Source organism: Barbus barbus, assembly GCF_936440315.1.
Source record: "Barbus barbus genome assembly, chromosome: 41".
NCBI lineage: Eukaryota > Metazoa > Chordata > Actinopteri > Cypriniformes > Cyprinidae > Barbus > Barbus barbus.
The window spans coordinates 7953423-7980693 of record NC_136719.1 but is presented as its reverse complement, the minus strand read 5'-3'; the positions used below and the strand labels follow the sequence as shown (position 1 = coordinate 7980693).

Sequence of the window (27271 nt, the reverse complement as noted above, 5' to 3'; positions counted from 1 at the left end):
GCTCAGTTGGGGGGCCACTTCTCCTCTGGCCAGGAGATAATTGTTTATTTATTGTTTTAATAAAAATTTTAAATTTATAAATGTATTTATTTCTATTTTATATTGTTGCAATTTCTAACAATAATAGTATTATGTAGTTAAGTATTTTATTATATTACATACCGCACATACTACTTACAGTACATACTACATTCCGCACATATATTAAATGCGCGTCCTTGAGAGCACCCAGATTTCTAACGTATTTTCTTTAACTTGTTAGGTAATATCAATGATATGACATTTCATACGCCCCTGCTGTCAACACTGCACTGGCTCCCTGTTAAACATTGTATAGATTTTAAAATCTTGTTTATAAAGCCCTGAATGGTTTAGCTCCTCAGTACTTGAGCGAGCTCTTATCGCATTGTAGTCCTTCACGTCCACTACGTTCTCAAAACTCTGGCCATTTGATAATACCTAGAATATCAAAATCAACTGCGGGCGGCAGATCCTTTTTCTATTTAGCACCCAGACTCTGGAACAATCTACCTAACACTGTTCGGGAGGCAGACACACTCTGTCAGTTTAAATCTAGATTAAAGACCCATCTCTTTAACCTGGCCTAATACACTATCGCATTTCTATCATTCAAATCCATTAAAGGATTGTTAGGCTGCATTAATTAGATCAACCGGAACCGAACTGAAACTGAACTGAGCTGGATGATGACATTACTGAATTCAATAATGAAATGCCTTTAACTGAAAATTGAGTGTTTAATCTTGTCATTTTACATTATTGACACATTATTTTCCTATTTTGATATTTGCTTTGACACAATTTGCATTGTTAAAAGCGCTATATAAATAAAGGTGACTTGACATATTTTTTTAAATAAACAACTAAATGTTCTTTTTAAGATTATTTGTCTTGAAACCTGAAAGGCAACTACAGAACATTCCTTGTGCAACATACTGAACAGCAAGGCCACATACACAGTGGAAAGTATCAGGAACGACAACCACATTTAATAAATCCCTTAATTCATTCCAGAGTCAGTCTTGGATTTGTCATTGTTGGCATAGTGATTTCCAAATCAATGAGTTATTCGTCCTCATGTCATTCCAAACCCATAAGATTTTGATTAATCTTGGAAACACAAATTCAAATTTTTTTGTGAAACTGAAAATTCACTGAAAGTCATATTGAATTGCTTTATGATGCCTTTATAACCTCTTTGGAACTTCTAAGTTTTAGTTACTTTTAATAGAGGGACAGAAACCTCTCAGGCTTCATTATAAATAATTTGTGTTTCCAGGATTAACCAAAGTCTTATAGGTTTGGAATGACATGATAGTGTGTTAATAATGACAGAATTTTAATTTTTGGGTGAACTATTCCTTTAAGGAATTCCTGATTTTTTTTTTTACTAAAATACAAGAGTCTGTCTGTTGTGTCTGCAGGCGCACAGTTCCGTATGGCATGTCAAGTTACCGCAGCCCTCAGCGACTGAGACGCTCCAGTGGGACAGTAAGGATGGCACTTCATCGCTGCACATGTGCAAAGCACAGTGATGCCCAGTGCTACAACTTCTGTGATGCAAGGTACACAAAACTAATTCATAAGCAAAAATGGTAATCTGTATTATTTCTTGTATTTCTTGTATTAGTTGTATTTATTTGTTGCATTATCTATATAATTATGAAGCAAAAACAAAGCTGAATAATCACTCATTTATATACATTGCAAGAAACCACGTGGCAAAATATAATAGTACGTTTTTTTTCTATCTATTGATAAATTCTGAAATTCTAAAGAAAACTGCAACTTGTTCTGAATTTCTGATTCCATTATTATGTGTGATGATATTTTATGGTTCTGTTTTGAATTAAAAAGATCACAGAATGTGCCAGCCAGAAGATTGATAGGACGTTCACCTGGCTAAAACCACATCACACCTTGGGCCTCTCAGATCAGGACTGATGATCAGCATCAAACTGGGCACCTAACTAGGTACAGCTTTTGGCTTTTACAGATTTGGAGCAAAACCTTCCCCACATTCCTCACCGTGCTATGTTTCCTGGAACGACCTTGACTCATCTGGTCCGTGGTAACAAGTGAATTCTTTAGAAAACTCTTTGCAGGTTTCAGAAGCATATCTGGGACCCACTTCCTTGTTTCAAGGATTATGTTCACTTGTTTCAGCTTGACTTTACGTTTAATACAAATATTCAGTGGACATCCTTGAATTTGGGAGTCTTGTGGCATTGGAAATAGACCTGTAAAATAGACTCGGCATTATCTCCACTATGTGGGCTGATTTTCACAGAGCACACAGAGGGATTACTGGGTGAAGATGGAGATGTCGGTCTTGAATTTTTAATTGTACCAAGGCTCCTTCACTTTGGCTGATAGCAGGAAATTAAACGTTTAACATTGTTATTGTGGATGAACTGTAAGGAACTCTTAAGTCTCCTGAGAGAAAGATTGCCAGATTAACCGCTTCAATTTTCAACCTCCTGAAATGATCCTCTACATTTTGGCTCACTCCTGCAAAATGTATCCCCTCTCCACAACAAGATATGACATTTTATATTCCTAACATGGCTTAGAGTTCAAATGTTATTATTCATGCATGAAATAATGGATCCAGTGAGACCAATACTGATAGCTGAATATTAAACTAAATGGTCTATTTATATATATATATATATATATATATATATATATATATATATATATATATATATATATGTATTACACAATGACCTGAGAGTTTGACGTCCTGTTGAAAATTTATATTAAACACCTTTGGATGGCTTATTTGCAATAATAATTTTTTTTTGTAGTCTCAATTTTCACTGGTATTATTAACAATTTAAATGATTACATGGTCATTTTACATGTTATTAATGACAAGCTTGATTTATAGTAACTTTTGAACAGTTCTGTATCATCCAAGGCATATCCTAACCACTGATTCAATTTCAAACTAACTGAAAGTTGCTTTGGTTAGTGTTCTTTAAAAGTGCAATTCACCAAGATGAAAGATGGGGTTATAAAAAAAGCCAACGGCTATTTGCAATAAGTGAAAATAGCGATAGATGATATTTACACTAAGTGCAAATAGCTGTATTTTTTTAATGATATGCTATTTAACCTAAGTGCAAATAGCTAGATTCTATTTACACTATGTTAAAATAGCAAGAGTTATTACTTATTGCAAATAGTGGCAATTATCTGCACCTAGGTGTTGTAGTACATTATAAAACAGTATGCAATAAAAACGTATTGAGTGTAAATTATAGTTTTAATTCAAATTATTAAATGGATGCCACCTTATTGGGACAAAGCCCTACACCTACCCTAACCATACCCAATACTTTATTTTCCACTTTTTGATTATTTCTTTAATAAATGCCTTTCAGGTGCGATATGAGATTAGAAAAGGGAGAAAAAAAAGTTCGGCAAAAGACGGATTCGAACTCTGGTCGATCGCGTCAAAATACACACGTCTTACCATAGCTATATACTACTGAATCTGCCACTGAATCTGATGATCAACGGGCATCTTTTTTCAGTGTTGACTATCTCAATCTCACGTTGGTGGGTGGAGTTAGTGTAAATAGACGTTCCGTATAAAAAATGTCGCTGCCTATTTAGCACAAATGCGATTGATTTATTCTTCTTTAATTAGAGATATAAGGCTAGAGAAAACAGGCTGTGCTGAAATAAGTAGGAAAACTACAACACCCATAATGCTCAATTAAACTATTTGTATACAGGGATACAAAAATTTGGATATACGATATGTAGTTTTCAAAAGTTGACACCCATAATGCATTTCACGTCATCAGGTGGACTTTTGTTAACAAATAAACATGGATATTTGCAGGTAACAGAAAAATAATACACATTGTTCATTTGTTTACACTACCAGCAACTGGTGAACTAGTAAAAATTAGACTGGTAGGCTATATTGGCAACTCATGAGAGAAACAGTAAAAGTTTTAGCAGTGCTTAAAATATTACTTTAAATAAACTGTCACTTTTTTATCTGCTTTGTTACAAAATCTAATATTATTTCACAGTACGTACATTTTATAGTATATTATTTTTATTAACTTTATTACTGTGAGACGTCCTCAAACTAATAGTGAATGTTACATGAATGTAAATGAAAAACATTCTGTAGGCCCTGTTGTAAAGTACAAAGAATTATTGACATTGTGTTGTCTTATAATGCCAGTCTAGTTTTTAAGGTACATGACATGGCATGATGTGATAACATATGACCCAGACTGTATGTTTGGTTTATTTTCACATGATACCATTTATTGAATTTAACAGGTTGTGTACAGTATTTGATGATCATTCATACTATATATCATGTATTATATATGCTATTTTGTATTTAAATAAATATTTATTTTTATTTAATGCTGTTTCAGCACTGGGCTTGTTCAGATTTCTTTTGACGACTGGTAATTTCACCTGCCACTCTTTAGTGTTTTTCTTATGCCAGTTTTCAATCATTTTTGTTCATAGTTTATCTGTTGGACTCTCTGATCTAAAACGTTCTCAGTGTGTCCCCTTTGCTTTTCTTGAAACTTGAGCTTTTGGTTTAGGCGGCAGAAATTGTGTAGTTTTGCTTATTGCAAAAAAGTCTTAGCACAAACATCATATTTTTACAAAACCCTACAAAAACCAAAATGTTTCAACAACTATAACTGTTAGAGATGTTGGATGAAATATAGTTTTGCCTGTGACATTGTAATTATAGCAAAGAATGTGCTGATGGTGTTCTGTTTTTCAATGACATTCATGAACACAAACATCTGGTTTTGTGAGGTGTGGTATATAGTAAGGTCGTGCATTTAATCTATTTTTGAATATTGTCAGTCCAGCTGCTATGTGCTGTTGTGACTGTAATAAGTTAAAGGAGGTTCAATCTGGGTGAAATAAAAATATTGACAGCATATGCGACATGCATGTCCTCCAGTTTGTAAAAATAAAGACAAAAAAAGTGTAATGTGCTTTCAATAAAAGTTTACAGCTTAACAATGCTTTAAACATCTTCAAACTTTATTAATTCAAATGTGGGTTTTATTGAAATTTGCTGTCATAGAGTCTGTTTTCTATTGTAGTTTATTTTAAAATGTCTTTTATTCTTTTGATGTCAAAGCTGGATTTTCAGCATCATTACTCCAGTCTTCAGTGTCACATGATCCTTCAGAAATCATTATAATATGCGCTGATTTACTGCATTTAAAATAGTTTTGCTGCTTCATATTTTTGTGGAAACATGTTTTGTTAAACCTTTGAACAGTTTAGATATTTCCTATACGTAGAAGTTTCTAGAAGAAAGGCAGTTCTATAATTTTATAATATATATTGAAACTTTTAAATGGAGTAAAGCTGGTCTATATCACACTAACACACCTGTTCTGCATTTAAGTTTCGAAAATACTGGTTCTTAAGAACCTCAAAGTGGATCCAGTTCTAATAGCGAAAGGAAACATTTCACACCTGTAGTCTTTGGCATATTTATCAACTATGTTAATGTCTATTGTAATGTTTCCCATATAGGGACTTGATTATAATATATTGATTATTTCAACACTACTCTTGCAGTTGCTGTCCCAGCATGCCTCTTGTTTTCACCCATGCACCAGTGCACAAGTGGAGCGTTTTAAAAACAAAGGTAATTTCTTTTAGGCATAAAGGGAATTTTTTAACCCCTTGTGGCAATCTTTCACAGACAATTAAGCATGTTTTCTTGATGATCGACAGCCTCTGTGGCGGGACCTATCAAATTCATTCCAGAAGCAGCTGACTGGAGCAGTTATATAACAAATCACCAGTCCTCAGATGCATGCTGCAAGCTCTCCTATGATAGATAATCTTTGTTTAATGAGATATCCTTAGACAAGTAAACTCAATATACGATGGTGGTGTCCTAAATCAGATTATAGATCCATAATCCATATTTACTGCAGTGTTAATGGTGTAAATAGTAAGTGTTCACTGTGAAAATGCTGTTGACTGAGAAATTCTGAACTGTGACTAATGAATGACTGCTCCTTCTGGTCCTGATCAAACATCGCTGTCTATTGCAGTCAAAGTAAAACAATGCTCACAACCAATTTACTTCAGAAAAAAGGTACAACGCTGTCACTGAGATGCTAAGGTACAGAAGCCAAAAGGTACATCCATGTACCTTATTTACCCCTAAATGGTACATATTAATACCTCAAATATAAAATAAGTACATATTATTACCTAAAGTTTTGTATCTTTTTTCCTGGAAGACATACGAGGTGAAATATATAATCATTTGGATTGTGAAAACTGGCTGTTGGAGTTATTAAAGCTATTGAATTAAGTACATTTTAATAAAGGTTATGAAAACAACTTCTTTTGAATACAATTCTCTAATGAATTGTTCACAGTCGTTGTTTTAAGCAGAGCTGTGCATCATTCAGAATTGAATAAAAAAATCCTGAATATGAATTGAAGTAGCAAACAATGCAAAACTGCCTCATACAGGAATGAAAGATATGACATATTCTCTATCAAGAGTGATATTGTCATATGTTACCTTTAAGACAATATATAATTTTCATGTGTACATTCTGTGGGTAGATGAAGATATAAGTTGGTAACATATATACAGTATACAATCCCCAAAAATCCCTTTAGATTGTATATGTTAATAATAGCTATGACCTTTTTTATATGGTATTATATGTAGCAACCAACAATATATAATGAATGTATACACAACTTTACTAAAACAGCATACACAAATATTACACAAAAAAATGATGTATGTTTTGTAATATAGATTTTAAATACATCCCTATCTGTTATATTTACTTACATAATATCAGCATGTATTAATGGGTTTTATAGATTTACCTGTGCAGGACATATATGTCTGAGAATGTGTTATACATTCATAAATATTTGTAGGGGTTGGATGTGTTGACGTGAAATTGTTTCTAATACATTTCCTATATGTTTTTACTGAATATGGCAATACATTTCATAAATGGAAATATAATATACAGATATTACATTTGCGTATGAGGCTATTCAAATTTGAATATAAGGAAGCAGAATAAAAATTTATTAGAAACATGATTTGAATGAAATTTATAAATTTATAGCAAATTGAAAAAGTGTGTCAAAGCAAACTTTGAATAATGGCTTGAACAAAGTAAAGTTACAGGCATTACAGACAGAGAAAATGATAGATTGGGGTGTGGGGTTGGTAAGATTTTTTATGTTTTTGAAATAAATCTTTTATTCTCACCAAGGCAGCATTTTCTTTGTCAAAAGCACATGTTATAGTTCATAAAACTGTAACGTGGTCTAATAACGTTTGGTATGTGGTATGCCACATTTCACATCCAGTAGATTCCTGATGGATCCCACCTTTAAATAAACTGTTTCACACAAGAAATGTTACATACTGCACTCTCAGAAAAATAAAAGGGCAGAACCCTTTCAAAAGGCACTAATAGGAACTTATAAGGTACTAATATTAAATGTAATTGATTCCTTTGATAGCAAAGCTGAATATATATTTTTTTATTTAAATCTATTATCTATTATGGACATGAATTTGTTTCCACAACATGTTTATTCGTGGCCACGATTTATTAATTTTGTTCCCCTTGTTTTGGTAATCTGTGGCCATGTATTCGTTCCCTCATTTTATTTAACTAAGACAAGGAACAAATTAGTAAATCATGGCCATAAATTAACAAATCCTACGAATGTGTTCTTAATTTGTGGTCACAGTTAAAAAAAAGAGAAAAATTATAAAAATAAAATATCTTACTGACCCCAAAGTTTTGAACATTAGTGGTGAGATGTGGAAACTCAATTCAAATTCACATTCATGAATTTAAAGTGAGCCAGTTGTTCAATTATGAAATTTGCCCAACCATGGTATTAAAAAAAGCCAAGAACCCAACATAAATATCTGTTTTCATTTTTTGGTCAAATTGGTCCCCTTTTTTTAAATCAACTGAGCATCTGTTAACTCTTAAATGTTAATATATAATCCACAGTCTAGTCGTGTTTGCGATGCCTTTATTGACTATGATTGATCTTATTAAAGGTCAGCTGCGCATTCTTCTAAAAATTAAAGAATAGTATGTATACTACAAAAAATTCATGTTCAATTTCCACGCTCGTAGAAGGCCTGCTGAAAGCTTCTGCTTATCCGTTCATTGGTATAAGTTGGCAAGTTTTCAGACGACTGTCTCAAGGAGAGAGTCTGGCTCCAAACGTAAAGATGTCCCTTCCAACCACAAAGGAGAGATCAAATTGCATTAAGTTTGGTTAGATGGTTTTGGCCACACATACCAGAGCCTGGAGCCACGTCCTAGCGTTTGGTAACATTGCAGTAGTAATGGAAAAATCAGTCACAGCATTTCATGGGAGCATTCAGAGGTTGATTCAATATCCCTAAGCTGAAAATAGTTTCTTTCTGAACTCCAGAAGACATGCAGGTTGTTTTTCTCACATTTTCCCTGACCAGAGCACCAAAACCACAACCTCAAACCTGGACAGGACAGCATGAGAAGTTCATCCCTGCTGGGATCTTGCCCTATTTGGGGCTGAGCTGTCAGGATAAAAACTGCACGCCATATCCTGGCCATAACGCTCTCGTCCCACTCAGAGACAATTACCCTCCACGCCAACATTCCTCTTCCAATCCAACAATGCTTTCGAAGCTCTGCGCTGGGGACTCTGGACCACCGCCACAGAACAAGATGTTTTGTGTGTTTGCTTCACATATCTCCCAGGGAGAGATGAAGGAGGAAAAGCGTACCAGCCCGGCAGTGGCCGTTGTCAGATTCATACAGGTAATCCTTTCTCTATGTGCTTAAGGATTCTGCTGATCCACGGGTGAAGTACATGACATCCCCTGAGCTTTACTTTGCTTTGAAGAGATGGCAGATTGGTTTTTATAGATAATTGTCCATCTGGAGAAAGAGTGTTTTGATGTAAGATTTTATGAGCTGAGAGGTTGAATCGTGTGAATAGCTGCCTGCAGTACATTATCAGCCTGCTGTGGTCAACATGCCCTGCCTTGGAGATACGTCAACTCGCTTAACAATCACATACACACTCACATAGTCGACGCTCAACCAGGTCAATCACATACACACTCACATAGTCGACGCTCAACAAGGTCAATCACATACACACTCACATAGTCGACGCTCAACAAGGTCAATCACATACACACTCACATAGTCGACGCTCAACAAGGTGTTTGATCAAAAACTGCAAAACCAAAAACAAATCATGGGACATTTGGTAAATGATGTCACAAGTTTTCATATTTCTTTGATCAAATGTGTCTTTAAGTAAGAACAAATAATGCAGTTCTTGCAATATTTTGGAAGATATATGGGAGTTATGATACATTTAAAATGAAAAGACAAGAACTGAAGGGTTTGGGGTGAAAACGGGAGCTTTATTTTGTTTGCTTGTTTGTTTTAAAAAAAAACATATCTTGAGGAAATACCAGGGTTATTATAGTTAACTGAAATAAAAACAGTATGAAATAAAATAATGTATATACATAATGTATGTATGCATTTATGTATATATAGCCTATATATATATATATATATATATATATATACATACATATATACACACACACACACACACACACACATACAGTATATATGTATATATATATATATACATATACATACACATTATACACACATACATACATTATGTATATACATTATTTTATTTCATACTGTTTTTATTTCAGTTAAATATAATAACCTTGGCCTCTGCGACTTTAAAGTTGTATGAAAGACGGTTTTAAATCATTTCAATTTATATTAAATACAATAAAATTTATATTTATAATATAATATTAATAAAATATGAAATTAAATAAAGTTATATTAAGTATTTTAATATATTAATATTAAAAATTATCTTAATTAAATCTGTTAAAGAAAAACTGAGGGCTTTTGAGTAAAAAAGATTGATAACAACTGATTTAATCGCTGCCTTCATTCTTCTTGAGATGTCTATATGTGTCAGATATGAGAAAACACGCAGGTTAAATGCAAGTGAGTTATGCTGCCACCTAGTGCACATTCATGCTGTTTACACAAAGGAGCTCCAGTATAAATAACAAGCATTTCCACCATCCTAAATGCTATTTTAACCTTCATTCCGCTGTCTTCTGCGTCTATTTATGAGTCAATGAATTATCAGGAATTAATAATAATCATAAATCATCGGTATATTATATGTGGTACCTGAGAGCATAGTTTATTTATTCATATATTTATTTAGGAATTAATTAAGTCATTAATTGTATAAGATTGAAATATGAGGTTGATAAGAAAAAAGTAAAAAAAAAAAATAACAACATTATTTAACATACTGAACAATATATACTCGGGAACAAATAATAATCCTCGTGTTTCTCCACTAGAAGCAATATCTGACACCAGAGAGGGATGGGAACAGAGCTCTGATTGGGAGGTTTGCTCTCAACACGTCACAACGAAATGCAGCGAAGCGATTGGTCCGCTCGGTGGTTGCTATGACAACATAAAGGCTACAGTTCTAGTATCAGGCTGCTAGCAGGCGGTTAGTTTCTGATATGTCTAAGAGTAAGGTAAGAGGGTGACTTATTTACAACTGCATCACATGATATTATCTGCTATATCTGAAAACCACATTTGACTGCTGATATAAATAATTATTTAGCCTACTTAACCCTCTGGTTGTGTTCGGACTCCGGTCACGCCCGTTGTGTTGCCAGTCAAAAATGACCGGACTCCAAACAACTGCTTATAAATCTGTCATTATGCTATATTATCACCAAATATTGGATTCAATCTTTTTGTCAACTTGTTTTCTTTCATTTAGGACTGGTTTTGTGTTTCTATTTGCTTCTGATTAATCGTAGGCCTCATTTATCCGAGAGTAGGTACCTCATTTTTTGAGTGAAAAAAGCATTTTTTATGAATAATTTTCACAATATTAAACAAAAAATTATGAAAATTTGCACTGTTTCTCACACTAGTGTACTTTAATGTTTAATCAGGAAGTTTGCTTTTAATTGCTTTTATTTTGTACAAAATTGCAAAAAGTCACACTCGTGGTGTTCCCGGTCAAAAATGACCGGACTCCAAACAACTGCTTATAAATCTGTCATTATGCTATATTATCACCAAATATTGGATTCAATCTTTTTGTCAACTTGTTTTCTTTCATTTAGGACTGGTTTTGTGTTTCTATTTGCTTCTGATTAATCGTAGGCCTCATTTATCCGAGAGTAGGTACCTCATTTTTTGAGTAAAAAAATTATTTTTTATGAATAATTTTCACAATATGAGAGAAAAAATTATGAAAATTTGCACTGTTTCTCACACTAGTGTACTTTAATGTTTAATCAGGAAGTTTGCTTTTAATTGCTTTTATTTTGTACAAAATTGCAAAAAGTCACACTCGTGGTGTTCCCGGTCAAAAATGACCGGACTCCAAACAACTGCTTATAAATCTGTCATTATGCTATATTATCACCAAATATTGGATTCAATCTTTTTGTCAACTTGTTTTCTTTCATTTAGGACTGGTTTTGTGTTTCTATTTGCATCCGATTAATCGTAGGCCTCATTTATCCGAGAGTAGGTACCTCATTTTTTGAGTGAAAAAAGCATTTTTTATGAATAATTTTCACAATATGAGAGAAAAAATTATGAAAATTTGCACTGTTTCTCACACTAGTGTGCTTTAATGTTTAATCAAGAAGTTTGCTTTTAAATGCTTTTATTTTGTACAAAATTGCACAAAGTAACACTTGTCAAAAATGGCCGGCCATTGAAAGTGAATGGGGAAGAATGAAAGAAACAACTAGTGTTCAGGAGCATGTTGTGCTTGCAAACCAAGACCTTGGACCTTTGCATGTGTGGATGCATTTATACTCAAGCTATCACACACACACATACACACACACGCGCACGCGCACACACACACACACACACCCATCCATCCATGCATACAAACTATTTTATTACACCTATTTCATCCTACCCTGAACTGCATGCAATATCCTTTTATGAATCTGATATAACTCTCTCTCACACACACACACACACACACACACACACACATGCTCAGACTGCCTTGTCTTTAGCCTGCATTGACCTCCATAATAATCTTTTCTTTCACCACATATTTTAGACTACGGAGCCCCTTAGAGCTTGTGGTGGTGGAAAGATTTCGGGGTGGGTGAAAAAAAATCGGGGTGGGAGGAAAAAATATTTTTCAAATCTTTTGCGTTCCCTCGCAAAACTTTGCGTACATATTTGCGAGAGAAAGCAAAGTTTTGCGAGAGAACGCAAACATCTTTGCGAGAGAACGCAAACATCTTTGCGAGAGAACACAAAGTTTTGCGAGAGAACGCAAACATCTTTGCGAGAGAACGCAAACATCTTGCGAGAGAACACAAAGTTTTGCGAGAGAACGCAAACATCTTTGCGAGAGAACACAAAGTTTTGCGAGAGAACGCAAACATCTTTGCGAGAGAACACAAAGTTTTGCGAGAGAACGCAAACATCTTTGCGAGAGAACGCAAACATCTTTGCGAGAGAACGCAAACATCTTTGCGAGAGAACGCAAACATCTTTGCGAGAGAACGCAAACATCTTTGCGAGAGAACGCAAACATCTTTGCGAGAGAACACAAAGTTTTGCGAGAGAACGCAAACATCTTTGCGAGAGAACGCAAACATCTTTGCGAGAGAACACAAAGTTTTGCGAGAGAACGCAAACATCTTTGCGAGAGAACGCAAACATCTTTGCGAGAGAACACAAAGTTTTGCGAGAGAACGCAAACATCTTTGCGAGAGAACGCAAACATCTTTGCGAGAGAACGCAAACATCTTTGCGAGAGAACACAAAGTTTTGCGAGAGAACACAAACATCTTTGCGAGAGAACGCAAACATCTTTGCGAGAGAACACAAAGTTTTGCGAGAGAACGCAAACATCTTTGCGAGAGAACGCAAAAGATTTGAAAAATATTTTTTCCTCCCACCCCAAATTTTTTTCACCCACCCCGAAATCTTTCCACCACCACAAGCTCTAAGGGGCTCCGTAGTCTAAAATATGTGGTGAAAGAAAAGATTATTATGGAGGTCAATGCAGGCTAAAGACAAGGCAGTCTGAGCATGTGTGTGTGTGTGTGTGTGTGTGTGTGTGTGTGTGTGTGAGAGAGAGTTATATCAGATTCATAAAAGGATATTGCATGCAGTTCAGGGTAGGATGAAATAGGTGTAATAAAATAGTTTGTATGCATGGATGGATGGGTGTGTGTGTGTGTGTGTGTGTGTGTGTGTGTGTGTGTGTGTGTGTGTGTGTGTGTGTGTGTGTGTGTGCGCGCGTGCGTGTGTGTGTATGTGTGTGTGTGATAGCTTGAGTATAAATGCATCCACACATGCAAAGGTCCAAGGTCTTGGTTTGCAAGCACAACATGCTCCTGAACACTAGTTGTTTCTTTCATTCTTCCCCATTCACTTTCAATGGCCGGCCATTTTTGACAAGTGTTACTTTGTGCAATTTTGTACAAAATAAAAGCATTTAAAAGCAAACTTCTTGATTAAACATTAAAGCACACTAGTGTGAGAAACAGTGCAAATTTTCATAATTTTTTCTCTCATATTGTGAAAATTATTCATAAAAAATGCTTTTTTCACTCAAAAAATGAGGTACCTACTCTCGGATAAATGAGGCCTACGATTAATCAGAAGCAAATAGAAACACAAAACCAGTCCTAAATGAAAGAAAACAAGTTGACAAAAAGATTGAATCCAATATTTGGTGATAATATAGCATAATGACAGATTTATAAGCAGTTGTTTGGAGTCCGGTCATTTTTGACCGGGAACACCACGAGTGTGACTTTTTGCAATTTTGTACAAAATAAAAGCAATTAAAAGCAAACTTCCTGATTAAACATTAAAGTACACTAGTGTGAGAAACAGTGCAAATTTTTATAATTTTTTGTTTAATATTGTGAAAATTATTCATAAAAAATAATTTTTTCACTCAAAAAATGAGGTACCTACTTTCGGATAAATGAGGCCTACGATTAATCAGAAGCAAATAGAAACACAAAACCAGTCCTAAATGAAAGAAAACAAGTTGACAAAAAGAATGAATCCAATATTTAGTGATAATATAGCATAATGACAGATTTATAAGCAGTTGTTCGGAGTCCGGTCATTTTTGACCGGGAACACAACGAGTGTGACTAGGTGAAATAAAACCCACAAAAAATTACGAAAATTCTAAAAAAATTTATGAGAAATACTTGTACCCTATGTGCGCAAAGTCAGTAAGTTTGAGTCCAATGCGATAACGTTAACTAGTATTTTCAGGAAAAAGAAAAAAAGTTTCGGGTCAATTTGACCCGAACACAACCAGAGGGTTAAGGGGCCATTTCTGTCAAAGTCCTAAAAATTAGCTTTGCATCACAAAAGTTAATCAGGTTTAGCTGTAACAAACTTACCTTAAACAGCAGACAGCTGGACATAAAGGAGCCTACAGTTCACAGAAGAAGAAGGAAGGGTAAGTCTGTTAGCGTTTGTTTAATACATTCATCCTACAATTTGGGGTCTGTAAGATTTTATTTGATCTATTAAAGTCATTATCGCTATTATTCAGCTATGATGCACCAAACTGATGACAAAAAATGACGTTTATAATGTTACAAAAATTATTTTCTATTTCTGTTTCCAGAAATGTTGTAATGTTTTTAAAAGTTTCTTGAGCAGCACATCAAATAAGCATATTAGTTTCTGAAGACTGGTGTAATCATGCTGAAGATTCAGCTTTCAGAAATAAATGATATTTTAAAATAAACCAGTTATTTTAAAATGTTTTCCTGCATTTTGATTAAATAAGTGCAGACTTTGTAAGCATAAGATATCTATTTCAAATTCATTCAAAAATCTTACAGACCCCAAACTTGAACAGTTTCTCTGAAGTTTAAACTGTTGTCTGTCTGTATGTATGTCTGTATAAAAGGATAAAAGGTAGTTTAACAATCCAGTGTGGTTCATTTTCATCTCAGCGAGGGAAGGAGCTGTATACGGTACAGATGTGGCCTGACCAACACTATACAGGACGTCCTAAACCAGAGACCAGGCTGGGTAGAGGTGAAAGAGTAAGTGTTGTGCCTCTCCGTTGTGTGTCCCTGTGTTTCATGCTTGCATCATGCATTCATGTCTCTCTTTGCAGTGATGGCGACTGGGACTTTAACTGGTGTGATGTTGGGTGGCTAAGAGAGAACTTTGATCACTCGTACATGGAGGAACATGTGCGGATATGTCACTTCCGCAACCACTACGAGGTCTGTATTATACAATTTATGCAGATTATTATCGATTACAACTGAATGAATGTGTACAGTAAACAGGCATGAATTATTTGTATTTTTCAGCTGACCCGTAAGAACCTGATGGTAAAAAACCTGAAGAGATATAGAAAAACTTTAGAGCGGGAGGCTGGGCGTTTAGAGGCGTCCAAATGCGACTTTTTCCCCTGTACATTTGTGCTGCCCAGTGAGTATCACATCTTTGTAGAAGAGTTTAAGAGAAGCCCAGGGAGCACCTGGATCATGAAGCCTGTGAGTGTTTATAACAGTGCACTGTGCACAATACAGCCAAACTGATCATCAACAGGTTATCCATTATTATAATACTTTCTGAAACACAGGTGGCACGATCACAAGGGAAAGGAATTTTTCTGTTTCGAAAACTCAAAGATATCATAGATTGGAGGAAGGTAATAAACATTTGACACACTGACTCTGACAAGAACGTAAGTTCTGTGATTATTTACTGTCGTCATCCCAAGTTTTATGTTGTGTACTGATGCTGTTGGTTTTAGGATGGGTCCCGCTCTGAAGAACAGAAAGATGAGGCTCAAGTTGAGAACTATGTCGCTCAGCGCTACATTGAGAATCCCTACCTCATAGCTGGTATGTACCTATAATATATAATACATACAGTATAATAAAATATATAATAGCTTCAATACTTATTGATTTAGCTCCAATTTTATTATTATTACTGAACGTATCACGTTTTATATGTGTGTGTGTGTAACATGTATATGTTATATCTATCACCAGGGAGAAAATTTGACTTGAGAGTCTATGTTCTTGTCACATCAGTGAGTTATTTTTTTTCATGAAGATGCAATGCTGTTTTTTGTTGTTAAAGTACGTTCTCCAGCTGCAGTAGGAAACTTGAAAAAAGCCATTAATTTTGCAATTTGACAGAAATTATGGTGCATTTACACCATGTCAGTATTAGTGCAATTATGAGATTTCAATTGAGTTACAACATGAATAACCTATGAATTTACTCTTTGCTCTGACTTGTACCACCTGATTGTTCAACATCATAAATAAACACTCAAAATGAAAATGGCACATCAGCAGTATAAAGCTGTTATTTTGTAATATTTCTGTATAATAATGTTATAATAATAATACAAGAAAATAAATGCAAGTCATATAATAGTTTAATGTGGCTTACACAGCACCGAATAGCTATCTTATGTCTTATGTGTAATAATGAATTTGCATAACAACTGTTACTTGTTGTATTGTGGTTTTGTCTATTGATTACTGAAATTATAGATTTATTTTGGCATTAATAGTGGTGCTACACAGTATTACACACAGCATTTTTGTTGTTGTGGTTGTTTTACACTTCACATAACTGTTGTTGCATTTTCAGTGTTTTGAATATTATATTTTTAAAATTGTGTAGGCAACACAAAAATCATATTTTTGTTTTTCGCAGTGTATTCCATTGAAGGCCTGGCTGTATCGTGATGGTTTTGCTCGATTTTCCAACACCAGGTTCTCTCTTAGCAGCATAGATGATCAGTGTATCCTTTGCATACATTCTGAAATACACACACCCCCAATTTTATATTACGCCCCATAGTACAGGAATTCACTTGTTTGTCCCCTTTAACCTTGAAATACACAGACGTTCATCTCACTAATGTTGCAGTGCAAAAAACAGCTCCTGATTATGATCCCGAGAAGGTATGTTGGAATTGGACATACTGTACTATTATGTTCATGAAGATATGTTTTATTAAAAAGCAGTAATCTATCTTTCGCTCTCTCTCAGGGTTGTAAGTGGCAGATGCAGCAGCTACGGCAGTACCTGACTGCTAAGCATGGTTTCGAGACAGTGCAGACTCTATTTAAAGAAATCGACAACATATTTATTCGCAGCCTGCTTAGTGTTCAGAAGACCATCATCAATGACAAACATTGTTTTGAGTTGTATGGATATGACATACTACTGGACCAGGATTTAAAACCGTGAGAATGCTTTATTTTTGATTGCTTAGTTTGACAGGATACTTAATAGAACTGAATGAATGTGGGAATTGCATGGCTTTTAAAAATGACAGCACAGTTTGCCGTTATGCAGGTGGCTAATTGAAGTGAACGCTTCACCCTCCCTCACAGCCAGCAGTCAGGAGGACTATGACCTAAAATACAGACTGCTGGAGGACACCTTGCACATTGTAGACATGGAAGGCCGGTACGATTTGACAAGATAGTATAAAATTACATGAAAGAGAATGGAGGACTGTTTATGTTGACATTGTTGTCCAAAACATTCTTTTCCACTTAGTCTGACAGGCAAGGAGAAGAGGGTTGGCGGATTTGACCAAATGTGGAATGATGGACCTGTCTACACGGATGTCGGACTTGAGACTCTGGGTAGTTCTTGCCTCGTGGCAAATACACATCTCGGTCAGTGTCTTGCATTGCCTCAATGGAGATCTTGGCTTGCAGTACACTCAGTGAGCCTGTTTCTGTGTTTAGTTGAGCCAAGTAGTTTTTGTACACTCTTAGGCATTTTTTGAATGTCATAAAGTTAATTAATTCACAGTGCATGCATGATAGTTTTAAAAAATAAGGTACCAAATAGGTCTTTAAAAAGTCTAGTTCACCCAAAAATGAAATTTCTGTCATCAAAACTTCAAAGCTGTATGATCATAAAATGTTTGGAGCAATTTAGCATTACATCACTTGCTCACCAATGGATCCTCTGCAGTGAATGGGTGCCGTCAGAATGAGAGTCCAAACAGCTGATAAAAACATCACAACAATCCACACAACTCCAATCCATCAATTAACATCTTGTGAAGTGAAAAGCCAACCTGGTCTCATGGCATAAACGGAACTGGGGGCACTTTTTAGCGAGACCGTTTTTATGTACCTTCCCGCACGTTTCGCCGCAGTTTCAAAGAGAAATGTCCACTGAGTGGCGCTAAAACACGGGTTCAATACGTAAACCCTTTCACGTTTTTATTACGTTGATATAGTTACGTATTGCTGTGTTTTTATTACGTTGCTTCAGGTACTATTCATTGCTTCAGGTACACCGTCACTAAAAATGTGTTGGAAATATGCCCTACTAAACATACCCGATAGTGTTGACAAATGCAAAACTGATATAAAAACGCATTTGTTGATGCAACCATGCTATTTGAACTGCCTTATATGCAGATTTGAACTGTTTTGTCGAACCGTAGTTTCACGGGATTCAAACCGGAGCTATTGTATATTGTTTTGAAGTCATAACATGATATTCTTGAAGTAATTGTGCGAAAATTTGTTTTGCACAAACATGCAGCTTTTCACTTTACAAAATGCTAATTGACGGACTGGATTCATGTTGTGAATTATTGTGATGTTTTTATCAGCTGTTTGGACTCTCATTCTGACGGCACCCATTCACTGCAGAGGATCCATTGGTCAGCAAGTGATGTAATGATGAATTGCTCCGAATCTGTTCTACATTTTGGATGGCCTGAGGGTGAATAAATTTTAAGCACATTTTTATTTTTAGGTGAACTATTCCTTGAAGTAAATATACAAATTAAAATGTATAAAAGATAAATAAATGTATTTTTTAATAATAATGTAACGCCTATTTGTGGAAAATGTCACATTACATGTTATAGCAGCATTTACTATCATCTCCAAATACAGATGGTTTTTGTTTGCTTTGTATTACACAGGCTGTGTGAATGATCGCCAAAAACAGCTTCAACAGCTTTTAAAGCCTTTCCCAGGACAGAAGAGGACATGACAACATGCAAATGACATCAAATTAGTGTGACAATTCTTGACAATCACACAAATACCCACAATTGTTATAATATGCACCTAAGGATTCAGATTATTGTAAATGGGTGCATTTAAATACCCAGAAGACATGGCAAAGTCACTGAAAATTTTCATTCACTACCTGAAAATGACTCTGTCTGTGCTTGTTCTGGTTTAATGAGAATATAATGATGGTATCAATTTCCATATTAAAATAAATACTGTAGACAGAGGCTTTGATGATGTAATGAAAACTGTTTATTTTGTATCTCATAAAAATAGCTGCATTCAACTCTACCAAAAACTCCCAGCAAAATAAAAGCACAATCTGACAGTGATAGGACAAAAGTAGATTTTTGTGTGTTTTTTGCCTGATAAGGAAACTTGACACAGTGCATAACATCCAAGATGAAATGGCGCTACATACAGGACATCAAGTATGGAAATTACTGTATGGCCTCAACCTGTACCAACTTTCAAGTCATATTCAAGTGCCTTGACAATGCATTGCAGTACATATAAAACTACAAAACCACTACAATCATTGTTCCTGTAAAAATAAACAAAACATGCTATATTTAGAGACATGAAGTACAATGTAATCACCTGAAAGGTTCGCAATAAGTAAACAAGATAACCTTGACCATAATACCTTAACCATTTACAGCTTACGAACGTATGACTTACAGAAGGTATACTTAACTAAGAAGGTTTCGGAAAACACGTATTAATGATAAGGTACTTCTTAAGGTACAACTTAAGAACGACGTAGCGTTAAGGTAGTTTCGGAGAACGCAGCCCAGGTCCTTCTCCAGCAACAAACCACCATAAGCAATCCTAACAATTCACAATTCAACTACATCTAACTCACTGAAAACCTAAGTAATGAGTTCCAAAACATTCAAAGATAAAACATTCTTATTTAACTTATTACATGTCAACTCATTGGTTTAATAAACAAGAAAATAAGTCCTTGTAAATAGCACTTTACAAAAATACACCGTCATTACAAAACATTCATTATTCATCTCAAAAATATACATTCTTTGACCAACAGTGCTTGCTAGGCAAAGCCACACGCTGACATTCTCAGCCATACCTCCCTGAAATAAGAGATATGTACATGCACGCTAGATTTAAGTACATTTATTTCATTTAATTTGTGCGTACAGTATGTAAGGATAACCTGCTTTTGTGTACTTAGGCAGATAAAATAAATATATCTTATTCAAGAAATACACTTTAAAGTTCTACTGAAACAATGCAGATGAAAAGGCATGATTTATAAAGAGAAGGATACGTGTGGGGGGTTTTTTTATGTGTGGTCACATTTGCAGGTGTCTGGCAAATTTTCATGGGCAAAATCCAAGCAATTTAATTGGAATCCATGCAATACTGTGCACATTTCAAGTTGGTCCGTGTTGACCGACAGAAAGCTGAAAGTGACTTCTGTGCAAGTTATTGACAATAGACAAAACCTTTTTTTTTCCCCTTGAAATTTTGCCAATGTGATGGCACTTGTATCCTTTTCACAAACAACTACAGTTAACTGCAGGGATGATATTATGTATTAGTTAGCTCTTCTTTATAGTATGCAAAAAGAAAATGTTTTTGAGGCAACTGAAAATTGCATGAAAGGTGCACTAACTACTTGGCATATTGAGCATTTTTCACTTTGCCAGTAGTTTTGGTAGCTGACGTCACTTTTGCATCGCAGCCATCGGTGACCGTTCTTTTAGTACCAGATCTTAATCGTGCTTCACCCGTTTCGGCTCTCGGACCATCCTTAACCATTATCTTCCCTGGACCACCACCTTCGCGTTTCATACCGACAGGATCCCGCCTTTCAACCCCTCCACATTTTGCTCCAGGTGGATCTTTCTGTTTGTCCGCCTTGTTTGACCTCGCAGTTTTTCCTTTCCTGACCGAAGAATGGGATTTGCCATTTGCGATAAGTTCATGGGACGCCCTGCGCACATTTCCTGCAGCCTGCATGTGCTTCTGGTGAGCCTTTGCTTCCTGAGGACTAACCGGTTGCTGGTTTTTCGAAGTGATGTGGTTTTCGGAGGTGGAAGCCCGGCTTTCGCTGCTGCTCCTCTTTTGGGTGTTGGCCGGGGGAGCTTTGCGCTCTAGGAGGGGGCTGAGACGGGAATGCCGCTGGTAGGCGTACGAAGAGCATGTGCCGTTGCAGAGCGGATAGCGGAGGTGGCAGTGAGGGCAGACGGGACGAGAAAGCTGGGTGGATGATGGACTGGCCATTGAAGAGAAGAAGGCCCTCTGACCCTGCCGAAAGCTTTTCGGGGAGCTGAGGCGTGTCGGAGGAGCAGTATGAGGCCTAGGCCGGTTGCCGTTCGCTAGGACACTGGCGGCGTGACCTCTTGTTTGGATGATGGGAACGATGTGCCGTCCGCTCTCAGCCTGTATGGTTTGGATCTGGTGCCACTCAAGTTGAAGGAGGCGCTCTAAATACTTCTCTAGCTGCCCTACGGGTTTCGGCCGGGGAGCCCGCTTACCCTCAGTGTTGAGGAAGATGGCGAGCTGCCTCAGGCTCCAGGTATTGAACGGAGGAGGCAGGAAGTCTGGGTAGCTGTACCTGACTTCATCGTTCTCCACCGACATGGGTCCAGGTATGTGAGGATGCAGGTCCATGGAGTTGATCACCTCGGCTCGGAGGTTGAGCTGAGGAGGAGTGCAGGGGGAAGGCAGCACAGGGAGCCGCTCGGAGTCGGACAGGTCGCTGGCGCTGTCCGTGTCATCCTCCTTGTGCTCCAGGAGGCGGAGTGAGTCTAAGTCTGGGACTTGTTTCTGCAGGGTGAACTGCTGCAGCACTGGCTGAGGAGTCAAGGGCAGCGATAGAGCACGACGGCTCTTCTCCAAGGCCACGTGGCTCTGTACCATCTCTTTACAGCACTGAGGCTCTAGCTGGATTTTCTGCCTCTCCTGTCCACGCTCGGTACAAGAGAGTTTGGGCCGTGGAGGCCTCAGGTCTGATTCGCCCTGTGTTCTGAAGCAATAGTTCAAGTGAGATATTTGATCAATATACAGTAGTCAATATTTGTGGAAGTGGATCAAAAAAGTTTAAAGTTGTCCTGCGACAAGAACGCGTTTTAGGTTTTAGCACAACTTTGATGAAAGGTTTTGATCCACTTCAAATGTTGACTAGTGTATTTATTAGGGCTGGGTTGACAACACTTTTGATTACTCGACTTACATGGACTGAAATTATTCTTAAATTCCGAGATCAATTTTGCTGATGCATAAACAAAACATCACTTAAGTTTATTTATAGTGTGTCTCCCATCCAATAATTGTAGACTACAATTTTATCACAGAATTTAAAAAGTAAAATGACTATTTTAGCAATCATGCTATGTGTTTTCTCTCAGGTATTAAGAATCGAATGACGCCACATTCACAAATGAATCACTTCTTTTTAATCTAATTAGTGAAATGGGTTTCCAAAAAAGTCTGGAATTGTTTGTGATGCAGTTTGATTCATTTGTACAGTTCACTTACACACTGAGTTGTTTCCAGTGGTTTCTCACATTGAAACAGTAACAGATTACTTTATAAGACAGAAGAGAGTGCTGGATGAGGTGGATATTTACCTACAGTCCATTTAAGGAAACAAAACTCAGAAATGTCATATTGTTTGTCAGTGATGAAGCAGATCTTTATTATGAGTGCAGCCTATAAATGAATCTACTGCAGATAAAGACTATTGAATTTCAAACCATATATTCACAACAATATAACAAATTAGTATTTTTTAATGGTAATGGTGAAAGAAAAGCTAGCAGAATGAGCATCATAAGGTATGTTGTAGATGGGGCATATAGTGCTAAATATATGCATTATATACATTTTCATTACATTTCTATCTATTAGTGATTCTTAATGCATGTTTGAATAAGCTGTAAAGTTAGGACAGTCACCATTTAAATTTCATCAATGAAGAAGTAGAAGCATAATTTTATCACAAAAAAAAACAAATTGAATCAAATCAAGAGTTTGTGGATTAGAATTGTAAAATCTGTCAGTACCCAGCTCTAATTTGTATCACTTTGAGACTCTGGAATATTTGCAATATCAGCATTCTATAGTGAAATATATCCATTTGTTTTATTTTATTATTTATGGTTATTTATATATTAAATTCCATATGTTAAGCAACACTCACCCACGCAACTTGCAAGTGCCACCAGTCGGACTCTTAGCTTTCTTTGGTTTAATGCCATTTTGGACCTTGGAAAAATAATGAAAGCATATTCAAACTGCTGCCAACACAGGATGCTTGATGCATCTTATTGATACATATATAACTTACTAGTTCAGCTTTGGGCAGAGGATCCTTCTCTTGCCCTGGATGCAAGGGCATTGTTTTTTTAAGAGGTTTCTTATTCTGGTTCACGTTTCCTCCTCTCCTAGTATTACTGTAAATAAAGCACATATTCTTAGGGACAAATTCTTGTCTGATTTTAATAAACTGCTCTAATCAGACATACCTGGCAACAATCCCAGTGTTTTCTGCATTTTTCATTCTAACCTTCTCCTTGCCTGGCATCTTCTTCAGTGTCGCAGACGCAGTTTGTTCCTGCAGGATGGGTCCCATCGCATTAAACACTATGAAGTGCACAAGCGCAGTTCTGAAGCTCTCAGCTGTGCCCCAAAATGTCCCATACACGCACCGTGCGACTGAAGAGCACCATTGCAGAAACACAGCGAAATATCAGGGTCACAGTTTATATATTTCCCAGTTTGCCAAGAATTAGAGCAATCCATTAAACGAATGATTTTTAACGTTAACATTTAAAGAGGGCAATAATCACCTTTGTGTCTTGGTTATGAGACCCCCATCATCCTGCGATGAGCATCACAAACGATCAGACTTGTTTACCTGCTGCTGCACACATCGTTGTCGTCGTGATCCTCCGATTGGCATGATGGGAATTGAAGTTTATAAAAGAAAAACAGGCGTATGTGTGTGTATCAGGGGGGCTGATACAGGGTTGTGTAATTTCGCAAAATCACTGTTTAATAAAATTAATAAATAATAAATCAGGTTTATCAGGTTTAATAATTGACCATGGGGGTTGCCAGATAGAAGAAGAGATAGGATCTTGGTCTGATTAAAAATATAATCGAAAAAAATCATTTGTGACCCCCTGTTTGTATCCGACTAAAATATTAAAATATTTCCTAGTTAGTTTAAAATAGTTCAAATGCTCTTATGCTCAAAAAGACCAAATCAGTAATATTGTGAAATAAAATAACTGTTTTCTATCTTAGTATATTTTAAAATGCTATTTATTCCTGTGATGGTAAAATGTTGCATTATTCCAGTCTAGTGTCACACGTTTCTTCATAAATCATTCTAATATTTATAATATTCTTTTAAATTGTAATAATATTTCACAATATTACTGTTTTAAATGTATTTTGACTTGGTGAGCATAAGAGACTTTTTTTCAAAAAGAAAAAAATAGTTATTTGGTAGTGTAGGCCTATATAAAATAAGTACCCTATAATATATTTTGATTTATTAGATTCTCTAATGCCGCTTTAAATATTGCATTCGGAAGTCAAATATTATTTTACTAATATAATTAGTCCATTTTATGTGTATGTGTATTTTGTAAAACATTTGCAACTGCTTTTTATCACATAATTAGAAGCACCACGGTTCAATTGTGTCATCTATTAAAAATGTAAAGTAATGCAAATGCCTAAATAAAGCTTTACTTGCATTTTTACAACGCTATTTTGTAAGCATTTGCTGTCTTGATGGCCACAACAGGAGGACATGGCAACCTCACCCCAGCAGCGACGAGCACAGCTGACTCAGTAGCCACGCCCCCTCTCTTTGACATCCTGCCAGCTCTGCGCAGTTTGCTTGAAATGCATCGTATGTGTGTTGTGTCACGTAGTATACTTCACCTTGGCACACAGTTTTTGTCGCGATCCTCATTATGAAATGCATGGCTTATAAAAATAGCATCGGAGGATCGTCAGATGCGTCGTAAACCTACACAAGCCAGACTTTAACTGGTGAGACATTGCAAACTTGAGCTTCTTCCTTTTATTTTTGTACAGAGGCGGAGTCATACGTTTGAACTTGCCATTTTGAAAGCCTTGAAATGTAAATTGTATTACTTTGCATTAAAGTGTTCAGTAATCCAGCTGAGATTGAAGCATTGGAAGAATGTTTGCACAGTATTAGCTACCTAGAATATTTAAAGTACTTCATAACATAGGATGTTTGTCTTTTTCAGGTCACACAAGGTAACTCTTTCTCATAAACATGGCCTGGTCTTTGAGATGTTGCCATAAAGACACACCCCTCGAAGAGATGAGCGCTGACCTATTTTTTACCACAGTATCAGGTGGCTCAAAAGCAAGTTCCACACTGATTTTGCAGGACATGTCCCGTTCAAAAACAGACAGCGGAAAGAGGCCGGTTAAAATTCGTCCACCGAGCCCCAAAACTGCTCCAAGGCAAACAGCAGGCCGCAGCCTGTCATGTGAACCACCAACCAAATCCATCATCCAGAGGCGCACGCAGTCCCTTCCATCTCCATCAGAGCGAAGGAGGCTTAGTCGCCGAGCCAGCGTCCGCTTTGTGGACTCTTTAGGGTTGGACCTGGAAAACGTCAAGGTTTTCAAAAGCGGAGAGGACCCGTTTGTCCCTGAGCATGTTCTCTTCCGACTCTTAATGAACGCAGAGTTAGCCTCAAGTAAGAGGATGGAGATTTCACTACCGTATTTGAAACCGATGTTCTCAGTCCAGCCAGGAGACTGTTCAAACTTCACCGAGCTTCTGTATTGCCAACAAGTATGTCTGGAGCGGGTTTTGTGCTATGAGCCTGGAATTATAGGGATCGTTCAAGTGGTAAACTTGGCGTTTGAGAAGGAAGTGAGTGTTCGCTACTCTTTTACAAACTGGAAGAATTGCTCAGAAACCAAGGCTTACTGGGTTGCAAGCAAATCCAGTTCAAACGGGCCCTGCTGTGACACTTTTCGATTTCATCTACCCGTTCCTCCATATATCCTTCACCCTGGAGCAGTGCTGGAGTTTGCCATTTGTTATAAAGTAATGGGCATGCAGTTTTGGGATAACAATGGTGGGCAGAATTACAAATTAACTTGTCAGAGTTATAACCTTCCTGTGCCAAAGGAATGTGAAGACAGCATGATACACTTTATCTGAGGACACTGATTTGTAGATGAAACTTTTTTTAAAGCACTGTTTCACTTTATATTTTGCTTGCAACCACCAGCATTTTCGCCGTGTAATATACATTGCTGACCTTTTGAAAGTCTTGCCAGTGTGTATTTCATTTGTGATTAACTTGAAGCCATGTAAAATATGAGATTTTTAACTTTCAGATTGACAACTGGACTGTAGCACTGAGAGTTTTACTTAATGTTGACTTGATAATGTAATATAGATTTAAAAAGTGCCTTTACTGTATTTTTTTTTTAGTTTTCAGGTTTGCACTTGCATGAGGATGTTATTGTCACTGTGTGGTACATTTTCATAATACTTGTGGTATTGTAAACAGGTGTTAGGATGGGTAATGCCGCTTGTTTTGATGAACTGATTAAAAAAGCTATTCAGCAATTCTTTAGTGCATCACATTGTCCTTCTCATAAAACCTTCAGAAGAAAGCCATATGTAGGCACAAATTACTGTTGCAGAGGTGGTATATTTATTTGTGTAGGTCAGAACTCGGAAATGAATGAGCATTTTAGCACTTCCGATTCCAGCATCCTGAAGACAGATGGTTTCTAGAAACTTGAGCTGGTATGGAAAAAAAAAAAGCTGTTTTGGCTTGAACTACAAAAAAAAATTTAATCACTACAGCATTCTGTTATTATTTTATTTTTTAAGTGTTTTTATTGTAATTTCAGTTTGTTAGTGCCATGATTCAGGTAATATCAGCAAATTATTTACATTTATATTTACAATAAACAATAGTAAAAGTCATTTACATGTCTTGTTTGTTTTAAATCATTAAAATATTTCCAGTACGTTTTTTTGTGTGATATTTGTGCCATTCTGCTTTTAAA

The 27271-nt window shown here is 36.3% G+C and overlaps 3 protein-coding genes across 6 annotated transcripts; 2 read left to right on the top strand and 1 right to left on the bottom strand.

Annotated features, from left to right (window-relative positions):
- The first annotated feature begins 10474 nt into the window (after window positions 1–10474).
- ttll9 (tubulin tyrosine ligase-like family, member 9) lies at window positions 10475–19545 on the top strand. 3 transcript variants are annotated; one of them, XM_079401850.1, is made up of 15 exons: window positions 10579–10660; window positions 14567–14616; window positions 15122–15214; window positions 15289–15400; window positions 15491–15676; window positions 15766–15834; window positions 15940–16030; window positions 16184–16224; window positions 16863–16950; window positions 17055–17113; window positions 17202–17398; window positions 17511–17624; window positions 17718–17839; window positions 18796–18908; window positions 19114–19545. In XM_079401850.1, the coding sequence occupies exons 1-14, from the start codon at window positions 10646–10648 to the stop codon at window positions 18861–18863; spliced, it is 1305 nt and encodes a 434-aa protein (XP_079257976.1). In that variant the 5' UTR covers window positions 10579–10645; the 3' UTR covers window positions 18864–18908; window positions 19114–19545. The 3 variants fall into 3 exon arrangements, with proteins under 3 accessions (XP_079257977.1, XP_079257976.1, XP_079257975.1); XM_079401851.1 differs by lacking the exon at window positions 18796–18908 and having other exon boundaries at window positions 10475–10768; window positions 14482–14616; XM_079401849.1 differs by lacking the exon at window positions 18796–18908 and having other exon boundaries at window positions 10588–10660.
- On the bottom strand, window positions 19440–24134 carry fam217ba (family with sequence similarity 217 member Ba). 2 transcript variants are annotated; one of them, XM_079401847.1, is made up of 5 exons: window positions 24031–24134; window positions 23707–23896; window positions 23529–23634; window positions 23382–23446; window positions 19440–22205 (listed from the first exon to the last, which is right to left on the bottom strand). In XM_079401847.1, the coding sequence occupies exons 2-5, from the start codon at window positions 23811–23813 to the stop codon at window positions 20849–20851; spliced, it is 1635 nt and encodes a 544-aa protein (XP_079257973.1). In that variant the 5' UTR covers window positions 23814–23896; window positions 24031–24134; the 3' UTR covers window positions 19440–20848. The 2 variants fall into 2 exon arrangements, with proteins under 2 accessions (XP_079257973.1, XP_079257974.1); XM_079401848.1 differs by having other exon boundaries at window positions 23748–23896.
- Window positions 24135–25061: 927 nt separating this feature from the next.
- Window positions 25062–27226, top strand: LOC306860303 (protein phosphatase 1 regulatory subunit 3D-like). The gene is made up of 2 exons (XM_079401927.1): window positions 25062–25249; window positions 25474–27226. The coding sequence occupies exon 2, from the start codon at window positions 25503–25505 to the stop codon at window positions 26406–26408; it is 906 nt and encodes a 301-aa protein (XP_079258053.1). The 5' UTR covers window positions 25062–25249; window positions 25474–25502; the 3' UTR covers window positions 26409–27226.
- Window positions 27227–27271: the final 45 nt, after the last annotated feature.

Coding starts and splice junctions, on each gene's coding strand:
- ttll9 (XM_079401849.1), top strand. Junction 14,617..15,121: donor TCACAGAAGAAGAAGGAAGG/GTAAGTCTGTTA, acceptor TTTTCATCTCAG/CGAGGGAAGGAGCTGTATAC. Junction 15,401..15,490: donor ACTTCCGCAACCACTACGAG/GTCTGTATTATA, acceptor TGTATTTTTCAG/CTGACCCGTAAGAACCTGAT.
- fam217ba (XM_079401847.1), bottom strand. CDS start 23,813: ATGGGACCCATCCTGCAGGAACAAACTGCGTCTGCGACACTGAAGAAG. Junction 23,635..23,706: donor AACACTGGGATTGTTGCCAG/GTATGTCTGATT, acceptor CTTTATTTACAG/TAATACTAGGAGAGGAGGAA. Junction 23,447..23,528: donor CTCTGCCCAAAGCTGAACTA/GTAAGTTATATA, acceptor TATTTTTCCAAG/GTCCAAAATGGCATTAAACC.
- LOC306860303 (XM_079401927.1), top strand. CDS start 25,503: ATGGCCTGGTCTTTGAGATGTTGCCATAAAGACACACCCCTCGAAGAG.